Source organism: Diplotaxodon limnothrissa, linkage group LG7 (genome assembly GCF_057381915.1).
Source record: "Diplotaxodon limnothrissa isolate DT_005_m linkage group LG7, D_limnothrissa_male_GT1.1, whole genome shotgun sequence".
Lineage (NCBI taxonomy): Eukaryota > Metazoa > Chordata > Actinopteri > Cichliformes > Cichlidae > Diplotaxodon > Diplotaxodon limnothrissa.
Genome location: NC_140602.1, coordinates 5,480,465 through 5,493,950, shown reverse-complemented (window position 1 = coordinate 5,493,950; position 13,486 = coordinate 5,480,465). Strand labels below are relative to the sequence as shown.

At 37.9% G+C, this 13,486-nt stretch overlaps 1 protein-coding gene across 5 annotated transcripts; it reads left to right on the top strand.

The window, feature by feature from the left end:
• The first annotated feature begins 1,528 nt into the window (after positions 1-1,528).
• Positions 1,529-12,994, top strand: nap1l4a (nucleosome assembly protein 1-like 4a). Of its 5 annotated transcripts, XM_085359051.1 has the most exons (15): positions 1,529-1,585; positions 2,490-2,527; positions 3,426-3,498; positions 4,173-4,317; positions 4,856-4,942; positions 5,111-5,245; positions 5,331-5,402; positions 5,506-5,645; positions 5,887-6,032; positions 8,887-8,906; positions 9,029-9,148; positions 9,273-9,308; positions 9,483-9,536; positions 10,682-10,716; positions 11,072-11,125. In XM_085359051.1, the coding sequence occupies exons 2-14, from the start codon at positions 2,512-2,514 to the stop codon at positions 10,685-10,687; spliced, it is 1,050 nt and encodes a 349-aa protein (XP_085215177.1). In that variant the 5' UTR covers positions 1,529-1,585; positions 2,490-2,511; the 3' UTR covers positions 10,688-10,716; positions 11,072-11,125. The 5 variants fall into 5 exon arrangements, with proteins under 5 accessions (XP_085215177.1, XP_085215173.1, XP_085215176.1 ...); XM_085359047.1 differs by lacking the exon at positions 10,682-10,716 and having other exon boundaries at positions 11,072-12,994; XM_085359050.1 differs by lacking the exons at positions 1,529-1,585; positions 10,682-10,716 and adding an exon at positions 1,592-1,606 and having other exon boundaries at positions 11,072-12,994.
• Positions 12,995-13,486: the final 492 nt, after the last annotated feature.

Sequence of the window (13,486 nt, the reverse complement as noted above, 5' to 3'; positions counted from 1 at the left end):
GAAATCAGCCACAGCTGATACTAGAGATGCTTTGGTGACAATGGGCTTTTACTTCTGCATGAGAAGAATTTATGTTACGTTTTAGTAATTGGAGTTGAAATGTGCTTGTTGCTGACACATTTCAATCTCTATATAACATCCCCCCCCCCCCCCCCCCCAAAAAAAAACACTCAGAGCTATTACATGTGTTTATTTCATTATTATTAGTTTTATTTGTTCTTTTATTTGTTTTTGTTTTTGTTTTTTGTTTGTTTTTTGTTTGTTTTTTTTACAAAATTTAACATTTTAATTCTTCCAGATGTTTTCCTGAGTATAATAGAAACAATGAGTGTTTCACAAATGTTATTTGGAATGGAAAACACTCATCATTAATAATCTTTTAGTGGCTTATTCATATATTTATACAACATTAGAGTCTCTTTCTGAGGGTAAATACCAAAAGAGTCACTGTCTCTGACAAAATGAGTATATGAAGCCCTCTTGTGGTCTACACGTGATCTGGCCAATCACTCAGAACACTCACTAGAATTTAATTGAATTTGCTTGTCTCTTGTGCCAAAACATTCGCATTTCTCCTATTGCAGTCCTACATTTAATTCTGTAAGACTTAAAGTGCCCTAAAATGTAGTCATTATTAATTACATCCGAAAGTACTCACCAAAACTGATAACCTGAGTTATACCTGTCCTCTGAAATCACATGATTTTTAAATGCAGCTTTGAAATATACAATCATAAACATGCTGGACTATTTAAAACATAGATTTCTAAAACTACAAGCCACCTTAAATTTTCAATATGGTGGTTGCATTATACCATGTGATGTGTAGATGAAGGCTGAAATGGTTCCAAATATCCATCAAATAAAACTCAGGCCAGGACAGACACCAATGTGGGATTTTTAATTGGCTCTTGTGAGACATTATGATCATTTCAGAAAGCATTTATCAAGAGAGTATTTATCTTGTCTAATGAAACATCTGCAGGCTGGACACTATGTATAGGAGTTTTCATGCAAATCTTATATTCATTGTTCCACAAGCTGTTATCTTCTGGGTGCAAGATAAGAACTTGTGCATGCAAGAACATTTGCATTTTTAAAAGTAATGATCCTGTGAGCATGCTTAACTTCCCCATACATACATACAAATGTGCACAGAAGATGATGACACTGTTCTGACAAGAAAACAAGTCTTTTGGTATGAAATGTGGAAAGGAAAGAAAGAAATGTGCGTTTGTGTTGCACGTACACAAGATGTACTCTCAAGAAATGCTTGTTTGTTTGTTTGTTTATGTTTTTATCAAACCCTGATAGGGGTTTCTAGAATTAGATTACATAGTAATCATGAAAACACTTCTTTGTTTAAGAAACCCAGGATGACTGAAGCACAAGTGAAGGTAGATAAGTGATCGGTGTTACCAAAAATGACATTTTTGGTACGCAGTGCTTAAATGTAGCACCAAGCTCGCTCTCGCCAGCTGTCCAATCAGAATCCAAGAAGCTGGAGCATGTGTGTCGCTCGGGCGTGCGGATTGAAGCGAATACGCGTGAGCGACGCGCCTGGCGAGATTCCGCTCATATAGAGGTAAGACTGCTGAAACAGTCAGTAAGCAAAGATTTGTCATTAATTTTAGCATATGTTTCCATGTTGGAGTATTACTTTTGCAGCCGGAGTTATCTAATGAGCCCGGCGGACCGCCGGTAAACTGTCTTCACGGTACTTTTGTCTGACTGGTGTTTTTAATTCACGCGCGAGCTAGCCGAAGCTAGGTGGTATTAGCTTGTCAATGCGGTCGGTAGTGGCTAGCTGTTGTACCGTTATCCGTCGAGATACATAATGGAATTGTACAGCACTGCTGCTCTGCCTCCCCATTCTGATTGTCTTCAGCCAACTGGCGACAGTCTAAAATAGTAACCCTTACACTTTGTCCTCGCCCAAGCATTGTTCTTAGCACGTTGGCTGGTAGTTTCTTGCTACCTAGCTGGCTAACCCGGTTAGCTGCTGTCAGATCTTTGGCACGCCCATACTAAGTGATTACACCTATGTGTTTGTACGTGAGGTGATGTTAGCGTCCACTTTCATTAGATGTTGCCCAGAGGTTCCCTGATGGCCATAACCAGCGCTGGTCATTTTACACTTGTTAAAAATGGAGAGATGCTAACTTTGGTTGACATAGCTTAGCCCAGCTGCTGTTAGCATGTCAATGCGTCATCGGCCTGCGCTTGCTCAACACTGCTGTTGCTGTAGATCGGTGAAAGTTAGCTCAGCTGGTCTGCCTGTCACTCTTCTGCATCGGTTTTAATTATAAGCCTTCAGCGCAGGTTATTTTTGGCAGTTCAGTAGCTTCTCTAATTTACAAGGACTCACTGATGAGATACAATTGACAGTATTCATCATTCACTTTGGTGTTACTTCCATAAGTTACTTATTCACTTTAATTGCTGACGATGATTACATGGCTTATATAATCTCATATACTTCTAAACAGAGGGAGGAGCTGACACTTGGTCATGGAAGCCAATAAAGGTAAAAATAATTTTTATATTTTTCCCACTGGCCACGTTAAAGTAATGCATCTGATGAGATTTGTTTACTTGATTTGACTCTGTACCTGTTGGTTGTTAAAGGTATGTATGTTTAGTAAGTTTTTCCATTACTCAATGGAAAAAAAAAAGTCTTAATGCCAGCTCTTCCAGCAATTATTACTTCAAATATGCAATTTGTTGGCAAATTGTTAGAAAAAGTTGTGAAAAATGAAATCAGATCCTCATTATGCATATTACAAATGTCCTTTTCATGAGCTTTTTCCAAATCAGCACTCCACTGAGATTTCCCCTTTGAAGATCTAAAATGATCTTCTAATGGGATCTAATGTAGGGCATTGTTGTCATTGTTTGACCTCTGTACTGCCTTTATTACCATTGACTATAACATTTCTCTTAACGGGCTTAAGGTTTTGGCTAATAATAATAATACATTTTATTTGAAAGTGCCTTTCAAAACACTCAAGGTCGCTGTACACAGTAAAATAAAAGCAACATAAAAGCAAGAAGTTTGCTTCTTGCTTTTACATAAAAGCAAAAGACATAAACAAATAAAATAGGAGAGTGGAGAGGTTGGCTCTCTCTCTCTGGCTGTCTGTGGACTTTTTTAAGCTGTTACTATAAAACCATATCAAACATGGTTTTATATTGCTAGTAACTGCTTTATTCCAAGACAAGGGCTAGGGATGTTAACTAGTCCATTATTTCACAGTATTTGTTGACTGTTGTTTTATTGATTGGTTTACCTTATATTGTATACAACAAGGTTGCAATTGGCTAAATATTAAAGTAATATTACATGTAATTACATTTAATACACATTTTTGTTATCATAGTTTTGAGATGAACATCTCTACTAATGTTGTATGCTGGTTTGGCAGGTAAAGGGGATCAAGGGATGCAAAATCCAAGTGGGCAGGTGGACAGACCTGTCAGCTTCCACTTCTTGGAAAGGTCAGTGCAACTGAACTGTGATTCGATTACGTTTTTAGATATGCTGAAAATGAAAACACTCATGATTAAAATTTATTGTTCACATCATTGAGCGTTGTAGATGTCAATTCAAGAGAATTGCAACTTTTAAAACATTAAGGCTAATTGTAACTAAATAATTCTTGAAGATTTATTTCCCCCTTGCATTGACCTTTGTGTGGCACAGAACATATCTCATTGACATTTTTCTTGGCATTTGACACTAAGGAGCCAAAAGTTTGCAAATTACTTAAATTTCCATTTGGACAGCATGCTCAAAAATGCAGAATCACTAATGTAAAATCATATGAAATTATTCAGTACAGTGAACTATTCTGCTGTTATGCATGGCATAAAACAAAACCTTTCACATGTACAACAAAGCGAGTTTTTGGATTGTTGGCTTGCTCCAGTCAGCAGATGAATTTGATAACTGACACTATTGAGTAATTTCCTACAGCTGATAGTTGTTTTTTTGTTTTGTTTTTTTTATGCAGTACATATAAATAAAATCCCTGTTTAATCTCCTAAAAACAAAAACATGATTTAGTTTGTTGTAGACTCTCAACAAATGTTTAGGATTACATTTTTTCTTGTAAGACATTTTCCTTCATCATTTTCTAATGACCCTTTGTTATGTTTCTCTTCCCTTATAGCATGCTTCCCAAAGCAGTGAAGAGGCGAGTGCATGCCTTGAAAAGACTACAGGTGCAATGTGCTAACATAGAGGCTAAATTCTATGAGGAGGTTCATGAGCTTGAGAGGAAATATGCTGCTCTCTATCAGCCACTGTTTGACAAGGTACAACAGATTTTGTTTTTATTAACACATTTCCTTAAAGTTATTTTACGTAACACTAGGCAGATATTTTCGTTTACTCTTTATGTGTTAATGCAAACAGAGTAAATGCTAGCTTTAAATATAAAACTGAACAAATCTGTAAGGATCACTTGTGGTGTTTCCTATACGAATGGGTGTTTAAGTATGTCTCTGGCCTAATCAGAGGTCAGCAAGGCTGCATCCATTGTGCTAAATTGAAAACTGCTGCACCAAGTAGTCGACTGTCCTTTGTCAGTCAAGGCTATTTCCAGAGATAGGGACAAGAAGTCTGCCATTCTTAATCACGCTGGAGACTGGCAGCTGTAATCCTGCTGCACCTGTCCTGTGTGCATGTCGTGTGAGTGTGTGTCAGTCTCTCTCTCAAATGGTGTTGGTGTCAGTCTGCAAGCTGAAAATAATCCACGCTTGCCAAATTAACGTTTGCCTGCATAGTTATATTTCATCAATATATTGAAAATTCTGTTAAAAATGTTTAACTTCACCATAATGTCTATCACAGAGACGAGATATCGTCACAGGAACAGTGGAACCCACAGATGAGGAGTGTGAGTGGCAGAGTGACAGAGACGAAGAGGAGGAGCTAGCTGTAAGTACAAATTTGATTTTCCTTTAGAACCTGATACCACATTTTAATGTAATCTTGCTGCAGTGTGAACTGTCTGATAATTTGGTAATAAATCATGATCTTAGTTCGACTGAATATAGATTTTTGTGAACAGTGAGTGTTGATTATCGCTCTGTCAACTCCTTACAGGAGGAAGTAAAGGAAAAAGCTGCTATTGAGGATGCAAAGAAAGAGGAAGCCACACCAGAAGAAGACCCAAAAGGCATCCCTGAGTTTTGGCTCACTATATTCAAGAGTGTGGACATGCTTAGTGACATGCTACAGGTACATTTCAGTGACTGATGATCCTCTTCTCCCTTTTCACTTACTTTATGAATAGTACTTGACTTGTCTGTTAATCTCGTGACAGGAGCATGATGAGCCCATCCTAAAACACCTGAAAGATATTCAAGTCAAGTTTTCTGAGCCTGGAGAGCCAATGGTCAGTGTCTGCCAGTGACTGTAATTATGGTCGATTATCATTAGTTACTTGGGCAAGATTTAAGTCGTTGTGTTAAATTATCCTTTTGTTCCTTCTTTCTTAGAGTTTTACATTAGGGTTCCACTTTGAGCCCAATGGTTACTTCAACAATGCAGTTCTCACTAAGGTCTACAAGATGAAGTCAGAGCCTGATCCCTCAGATCCTTTCTCATTTGAAGGACCAGAGATCATTGACTGTGAGGGGTGAGAACCAGAGCTTAATACATATGGTTGTCAAACTGTGGTAAACATGTGATGTTAAGTTTTAACTCAGAAATAGATGTGTGGTTTGTGCAGTATTTATTTATTTTTTTTGTATTTTCTATATAAATCTGTTTCTGCATCCCACATATCATCCTCTTCTTAGCAGGCCTTCCAACTTCTGCCTTTTTCTTGCATATTTGCTTTTTGCCGCCTCTCACTTTTTTATACTTCCTCTCTCTAGCTGTCAGATAGATTGGCACAAGGGGAAGGACGTGACAGTGAAAACCATTAAGAAGAAGCAGAAGCATAAAGGGCGTGGCACTGTCCGCACTGTTACCAAACAGCTCCCCAATGACTCCTTCTTCAACTTCTTTAATCCTGTTAAAGGTGAGAGCACACAGACACGCATAATGTTTGGGATTTCTCAGGAACTCTCAAAGATACTTCTCTCTTTAAATTAAAAAAACCCCCAAAAAAAGTTGAGAACTGTGTACAGATCTGCCAAACCTCCACTCAGAAATTTGCTTATGTTGCAAGAAATGGGTACACTTAATGGGCTGGTAGCATCTGTTTACATGCAGGTAGTTTAAAAAATATGTAAGCACATAATATGAGCTGTTAATCATGTATTCAACTAAAGTGAACAGCAGGTGGCAGCAGAATCACTTTTTGAAATTGTTCAGACAGTGCCATGAGTAGGTGTATCAGTCAGTGTAGCTGTTGCTGCTGTTCATTAGTCAGCTTTGGGACTTTTATAAACTTTGGTTTTACCATTATTTTCCAGCTTGAAAGGCTTGTTACTGTGATGCTAAACAGTGACTTTAATGACTGATAAAGAGATAATTAAAAATTTTAGGTTTAAGGTAACCACCACCTTTTAATGACATCATGTAGTTTATTGATGTTATTATTTATAACTAATTTTAACAGAGCTGGCACTCTAGGTTCTTTAAACAATATTAACTGTATTCCGAGTACCATAGGTTCTTTTTTTAAGGCATTTAGCTTGCTGAGTTGAAATTAATTTGGTGTTAATTTAATTTAAATGAACAAATCAAACCATTCTGATATTAGGCAACCTTATTGAAACAGTTGCCTCATTTAAAAACGAGGCAGGTCAGTTTCAGTTGAATAAACATCAGGTGAATAATAAAGTGTCAGTTAGGCAAATCTTGAAAAAAATCTTGATATTCTTATTCAAAAGATCATTAAGTCAGGGCAGGATACACCTTCAATGACTGTGTCGTCTTACCTGTCTGACATGCCCGGACTTATTCTGACTTTGAGGAGGTGACCTGATTACTCGTTGGCTGCACCAATGTTTGCCCTACTGGTTCAGTCATAGTCTTGGTGTATGACTAGTGGATATAAATACCTCCTTGTCAAGTGTGCTTGGGTGTGCAGCTCTTTGGCCAGAATGGCCATTAGTAGATAGGCTATCATTCAAAGCTCATGTGAACATGCACAAATGCTGCATGTGACTTACCTGCTGTGCACCTCATTGACATATCAAGATTTTGATTTCTTGAAAATTTTTATTGGTAAATAGTTGCCAGAGAAAATGTTGGCTTTTGACTATACATGTAGTTTTGCATGTCATAAATACAACTTTTAATATAAAGCTTGATATCTCCATCTGCCCTAGGAGGAAGCTTATTCTCAGTAGTTACACTGTCGTTTTGTGTGTGTGTGTGCGTGCGCGTGCGTGTGGGACTTCTTTATAAGCAGACCTGAACTATGCCAAGTGTCATGAATATAGTGCTGCAGCTATTAATTATTTTAGTAATCAAGTAATTTATTGAGTAATTGGATAAGAAGTACTTTTGTCTCAGTAATGTGCAATAATAAATATTATAATAAAGAGATAAAGCACAGGTCAATAAGAACAACTAAACCCTTTGATTGTATACATGCTATACAGAAATTTTATTTTTTAAAGAAAAATAAATAAAAAATATATATAAATAATCTCAAACAGTCCAAGTAGGGCTGTGCGATATGACCAAAATCTCATATCCCGATATAAGACATTTATCGTCCTGACAATGATATAAATCATAAAAATGTAATATTTTCTGTGGATTTCTCGCTGTGTTAAACAGATGGTGGTGGATGGAACAGCTACAAAGTTTTCCTTTCTTCACATCAGAGTTTGTTGATCAGGTGCTTTGATGAAGGACTCCTGCTAGCTTTTTTTTCCTAGTACTGCTTTTAATGGTGATCACAGAAACGCCGCTGCTGTTTTGGACGCTAGAAACCCATTTTCTTTTGCTCACCCTGAGCTCACCGTCTCTGTAACGGCTCTGCCTCTTTGCTCTTTGCATTGTGTAAAGAGATTCCGTTAAATTGGGTCAATGTCATCATCACTGCTGATGTTGTGTTATTGGTATTTTTGTTAAAAACTGGAGGTTGTTTGACCTAATGTTGTAAAAGTTTTTTTTTTTTTTATTCACACGCTGCTTCTCAATAAGTTTGTATTGCAGGTTTGTTTTTAGTTGTACATATGGGTAAAAAGCTCCCATTTGCGTTTAACACATTGACGCGCTACAGAGCTATGCATTAAACGAAACATCGAAGGAAAGAATTTGTGTCAAATTTGTTATAATCAAATTACTTGATGATTCATTGCAGCCCTACATGCATAGTCTTATATACCAAAAATACTGTTGCGCTTAAATCGCATGCTTCACTAAAAATCTCTGGATAAATTTCTATTTTCCTTCCAAGACTAGCACTGCTAGTTGTAAATCTTAAAGTGTAAGACTGTTGGGGTTCTGCTGTTAAACTTGTAAAAAATCATCTGTCATGTAAACATGATAATATTGACCTGACAGGTACAAAATTTGCAAATAATAATGTACTATAAAACTTGACCACTCAGATGTACATAACACTGACCAGTGTGGGCACAGCCTCATAAGTGTAACGTCTCAGTTTCCTCTAATACAGAATTGTTCAAAGAACAGGAAGGATCAGATGATGTCGCTTTTAGTCAGTGTGGTGGAGCACAAGTGTTTGCTCATGGGCTGTCACTTCCTGTGTATGATAACCTCGCTTTGTGATGTCATTGATAACCTACTGGGTCTTCATACCTTATGTGAAATTCAGCTAATCCCATAAATCTTTCCATTGATATTGGCCTTTGTTTTAATGAATCTTATTTTTACCCTCTCGTCCCGTTTAAATCCTTTCTGTCATCGCTTTGATTCAGTGTGTTAATATACATTTTTTTTCTTTGCAGCTCCACCAGATGGAGAAATGGTGAGTATAATGTTGCTGAAATTTTCTTCATAAAGGCATTATTGCACCATTTCTTAGGTATTACATTCTGTTCAATCTGTCAGATTTGTGTGATAACGCTCTATTCTATTCTTGTTTTATAGGATGAAGACTCTGAGTTCACCCTAGCCACAGACTTTGAGATTGGTCATTTCTTCCGTGAAAGAATAGTTCCCAGAGCAGTGCTGTATTTCACTGGAGAGGCCCTGGAAGATGACGAGAGCGTGAGTTTTTGCCTCAGACGCATGCACTTTCATACACGACCATATAAAAAACTGAAGCCACAAGTTGGATATTTGCAGACTGACTTTGATGCTTTGGTTTTTTTCCCCTTCTTTGTTTTTGTAGTTTGAAGAGGAGGAGCTGGAGGAGGGAGAAGAGGAGGTAATTATTTGTTCACTGACAAACACTTGAAATCTTAAGAAATGCCCCTGACTTTCACACAGGGATTAAAGTGTACCACCTCAAAACATTTAAATGATACTAGTTACTATAAATGTGACATTTTCTTAAGTATTTCTTGCATGTTTAAGTGTCATTTTTCTGTTTGTGTCTAAGGAACAAGATGAGGAAGGTGATGACGATGATGATGAGGGAGACTTTGATCCCAAGGTCGGTTTGCACCCTACACTTCCTTCCCTATCATTGTAAATTATCACAATTTGAACCGTTAGGTCCTCAAAAGTTTAATTTAGTAAGTCAAAGTTTTGATATATCCCATAAGTTTGGCATATGGATGGTAAAATGTTTTGTCAGTGGTAGAAACAAGCTTATGTGTGGGATTTGCACCAGCTTGATCACTGTTATGTTCATGTAAAGTAGTGTCGTTTACTCTGTTCTTAATGAGGGTCCGCAAACTCCTGCAGGATTAAAGGAACCTCTAATTTTGTGCCTCCAATTTGTAATGCACACAATAGCAAAGCTATTCTTATTATGTTTTTAGCATTTTTACTAAGTGAAGAAAGCAGAGTTCTTTGGATCCTTTTTCCATCTGTAGCTGTGTTGCAGTCCTGCTGAGAGTTACTTTAGCAGAGTGTCAATGTCCTGTTATGTAAACAGTCGCCTTAAAAAAACAATATGACAGTTCCTTGACTTTGGTTTCTAATTTTCTCTTGTAAATGCACAGGCTGCACAAACCTGACTGTCAGGATTTGGCTTCAATTTCAAGCCCTAACAATCTCAATGTTGTTAGACTGCTTTGGGGAAGCTCTGGTTATATAGGAGACACTGGTTATATATTTTATCACCAGAGCCTCAAGATCTCAATATTTCAAGTAGCTGTTTTAGGAGACCATTACTTTCTCTTGAGTCATCTGTTCACTGCAGTGCAGTTGTATAATGTCCTGTGCTGGAAAACTGCTGATTGAGTGACCTGTTCATACAGGTTACGTCTCATTTCTTTCAGGCTATCGGATTTAAATTTTTTTTTAAAATCACGTGATAACAGATGGTGTAGTTAAGATCACTATACTCCATACTTCCTCCATCACACTGGACTATCACATAAACACATAAACAATGTGTCCTGAAAACATGTAATAAGTTAGTAGTGTTATTTTTATAAATTTGTCTTTAAATTTTATTTTATCTTTTTTCCCATTCCCGGATACCACCTCATCACCCATTGTTTTTTGCTTCATGGTGCTCATTAATAGCAATGTTTCACTGCTTTTTTTGTCATTTATTTTTTTTAATGTAATGTTTTAACTTCATACTGTTGTCTCTCCCTCCCCTGGATTACCCCCTCTCCCTTACAGGCATAATCAAACATTCTCACCCCATGCATTTCTAGGTAAGGGAGAAATTAGGATGGCGTCCCACATACATCACACTCGCTCGTCCAGTGGCTTTGGTTTATTCTTGCTTTCCTTTTCTTCTTTACCGCTTTAATTTTTGTTAACATTCCCACCTCTTTAGGACCCCCAGTTTACATATTGAGTAGATCGCTTCTGTTCTTAGTCATGCTGGTTTCCATCTATTTACATTTCTTGCTTTAGACCCATTCCAGGTTTCTAACAATCCTCCCTTTGCTGTACCAAACAAGGTGCTTTCTTTCTTGAGCAGTTGCTTTCTAGCTAGCTGATGTTGAGCAGTTTCATTGCCTGTCTCGTTTCATTTTTTTTCTTTTTCGTCTTTGTTCCTTGCAGAAAGAACAGCCCCAGCCGGCTGAGTGCAAACAGCAGTAACCTTGGTGATCAGGGGAGGTGGAGACCTGCTGTCCATCAAATCAGTTGTTAACCAATCAGCAAGTCCTACTACTTGTACAGGCTCCGCCTTTTTACAAACTCTTACCTGAACGCAATAGAACGCAAACCAAACTGCGTTTTTTACTATGTGCATGACTTCTTTTTCTTTTGTCTTGCGCCCATCTCGTCCCGTTTATTTGGCTTCATTTCAGCCCAAAGCATAAAGTGACTTGACTCTATGTAAATTGCCATGGTATCATATAGGAACAGTTGTCTTTAATAATGTGGAGTAGGTTACTACTGCAAAACTCAGAGCATTATTAGATGAAAGAGTTTAAAAATAAGCAAAAAAGGATTGGATCCCAAACTTTAGTTTTCATGGAAATCGGTCAGTTACTCAGGGTTTTTTAAACACCAACACGATGTGAGTTTACCAGGAAACTGCTGAACAAGTTTGACTTAATCTTTCACTGGGGTTGTTATCATTTGTTTAGTGTTTTTTAAGAGACATACAATTTAATTTACATTTTTTTAAATGTTCATTGTCATGTCATTGGACTATTTATTCTGGTGTCATGCAGCTATGTGATACGGTGCATTTTGGGGAACGCTTTAGGCCCATCTGCAGTTATAGGCTCAAAGCTTATTTGAGCATAGCAGGTTAACAAAACGTGAATACTGCCAATTTTTTTTTTGTTTGTTTTGTTGTCGTTTATTTTTTTGTTTTTTGTTTTTTTAAAACATGTTCAGACTGAAGATTCATGTTCTGCATTGATAGTGCTCTCTTCTGTTCGGATGTAGTGGAGTAAACAAGCATTTACACTGAGCACACTAACTACAATCACGAGACAAGCATGTGGTTATATATTTCCATTTTCTTCAGTCACCCCTGAAATGCTCCTTGCTCTTGTTTTAACAGCTTGGTGAGAGTACTTTTTTAAATTACAATGTTTGACATGAAAGACAAAACTTGAAAGAATCTTGAATTTCCCCCCCAGCCCAGGCCTCACATCCAGTCTGAATATTCTCCTCACAAATGACAGAGTTAAGCAGTGGCCAATCCCTAGGCTTTTTGTGGCTGTTTTATAAGATGGCACCTCTGGTATGTATCTTACGCTAAACAAGTGTCATTTAGAGTCAGCGTTGGGACACAAAGTGTGGATAAAATGTAAATCCTGTTGCCAAGAAGCCAAAATGAAAGACGCTGTTCTGGTTCATTAAATTGTTTGCCAATTGTCGTTAACACAGTGTAATCTAATTCAGCATTTAAAGTTGTTTCAGAATATATAAGTATTTGTTATTGTCTACTTATTGAATCAGTAGAAAGTGGGAAAACAAATGGGAGAAGGTGCCAATGTATTTTATATACTTCACTGGGATTTTGGCCATTTGTTTTGGGCGCTTGTGCCTGATGACTGATCATCAAAGGACTTGACAGCAAAATATTATCCACCCCTCTCTCCCTCTTTTTAAAAAAATTTGTTGATCTTGTTAGACAGATCTCAGAGCCACGGTTGACATCTTCAGATCTACTGCATTGGACCGTGTGCTAGCAATGGCCTTAACTGGTTCTTATTCACAATTTGTTACTTGCGTAATATTTCTTTTCAATTTGTACAGTTAGTTAAAATATTCTATTAAAGTTGTGCGACATGGAAATGCAAATTCGTTGTCCTTTGTGTGTTTGTGTTGGTTTAGCCAGGAACACAGGTAACCCATCCATCCATCCATCCATTCGCTTCCGCTTATCCTTTTCAGGGTCGCGGGGGGCGCTGGAGCCTATCCCAGCTGTCATAGGGCGAGAGACGGGGTACACCCTGGACAGGTCGCCAGTCTGTCGCAGGGCCAACACACAGGGACAGACAACCATTCGCACTCACATTCATTCACACCTAGTGACAATTTGGATTATCCAATTAACCTATCCCCACAAGCTGCATGTCTTTGGACGGTGGGAGGAAGCCGGAGTACCCGGAGGGAACCCACGCAAACACGGGGAGAACATGCAAACTCCACACAGAAAGACCCCGGCCTGATGTTGGAATTGAACTCAGGACCTTCTTGCTGTGCGGCAACAGTGCTAACCACCGTGCCACCGAGCTGCCACAGGTAACCCACTTTTTTTATTTTGTCTAGGAATTAAGAGGATCAGGTGCTGATAATCAAATGCACTTTGAGTTATAAGCAAGTGTTTGGGGGTTTGCTCATGTGGAAGATTGTGATGCGTTACGATCAGGAGGAGGAAAGGAAATTTGCAAACAATTTGGAAAGTTCACGGTGCAAAAGATTATTCACATGTGAAAAGCATTCAAGACTAGCCTTTTTTTTTCTTTTTCTTTTTTTTTGCATGAGTGAACATCCCAGTAGATTAACTGC

Bases quoted from the DNA above. Each gene is read 5' to 3' on its own strand.
- nap1l4a (XM_085359047.1), top strand. The intron at 4,943-5,110 runs GTAAGTACAAAT...AACTCCTTACAG, and splicing joins ACGAAGAGGAGGAGCTAGCT to GAGGAAGTAAAGGAAAAAGC. The intron at 9,537-11,071 runs GTCGGTTTGCAC...TGTTCCTTGCAG, and splicing joins AGGGAGACTTTGATCCCAAG to AAAGAACAGCCCCAGCCGGC.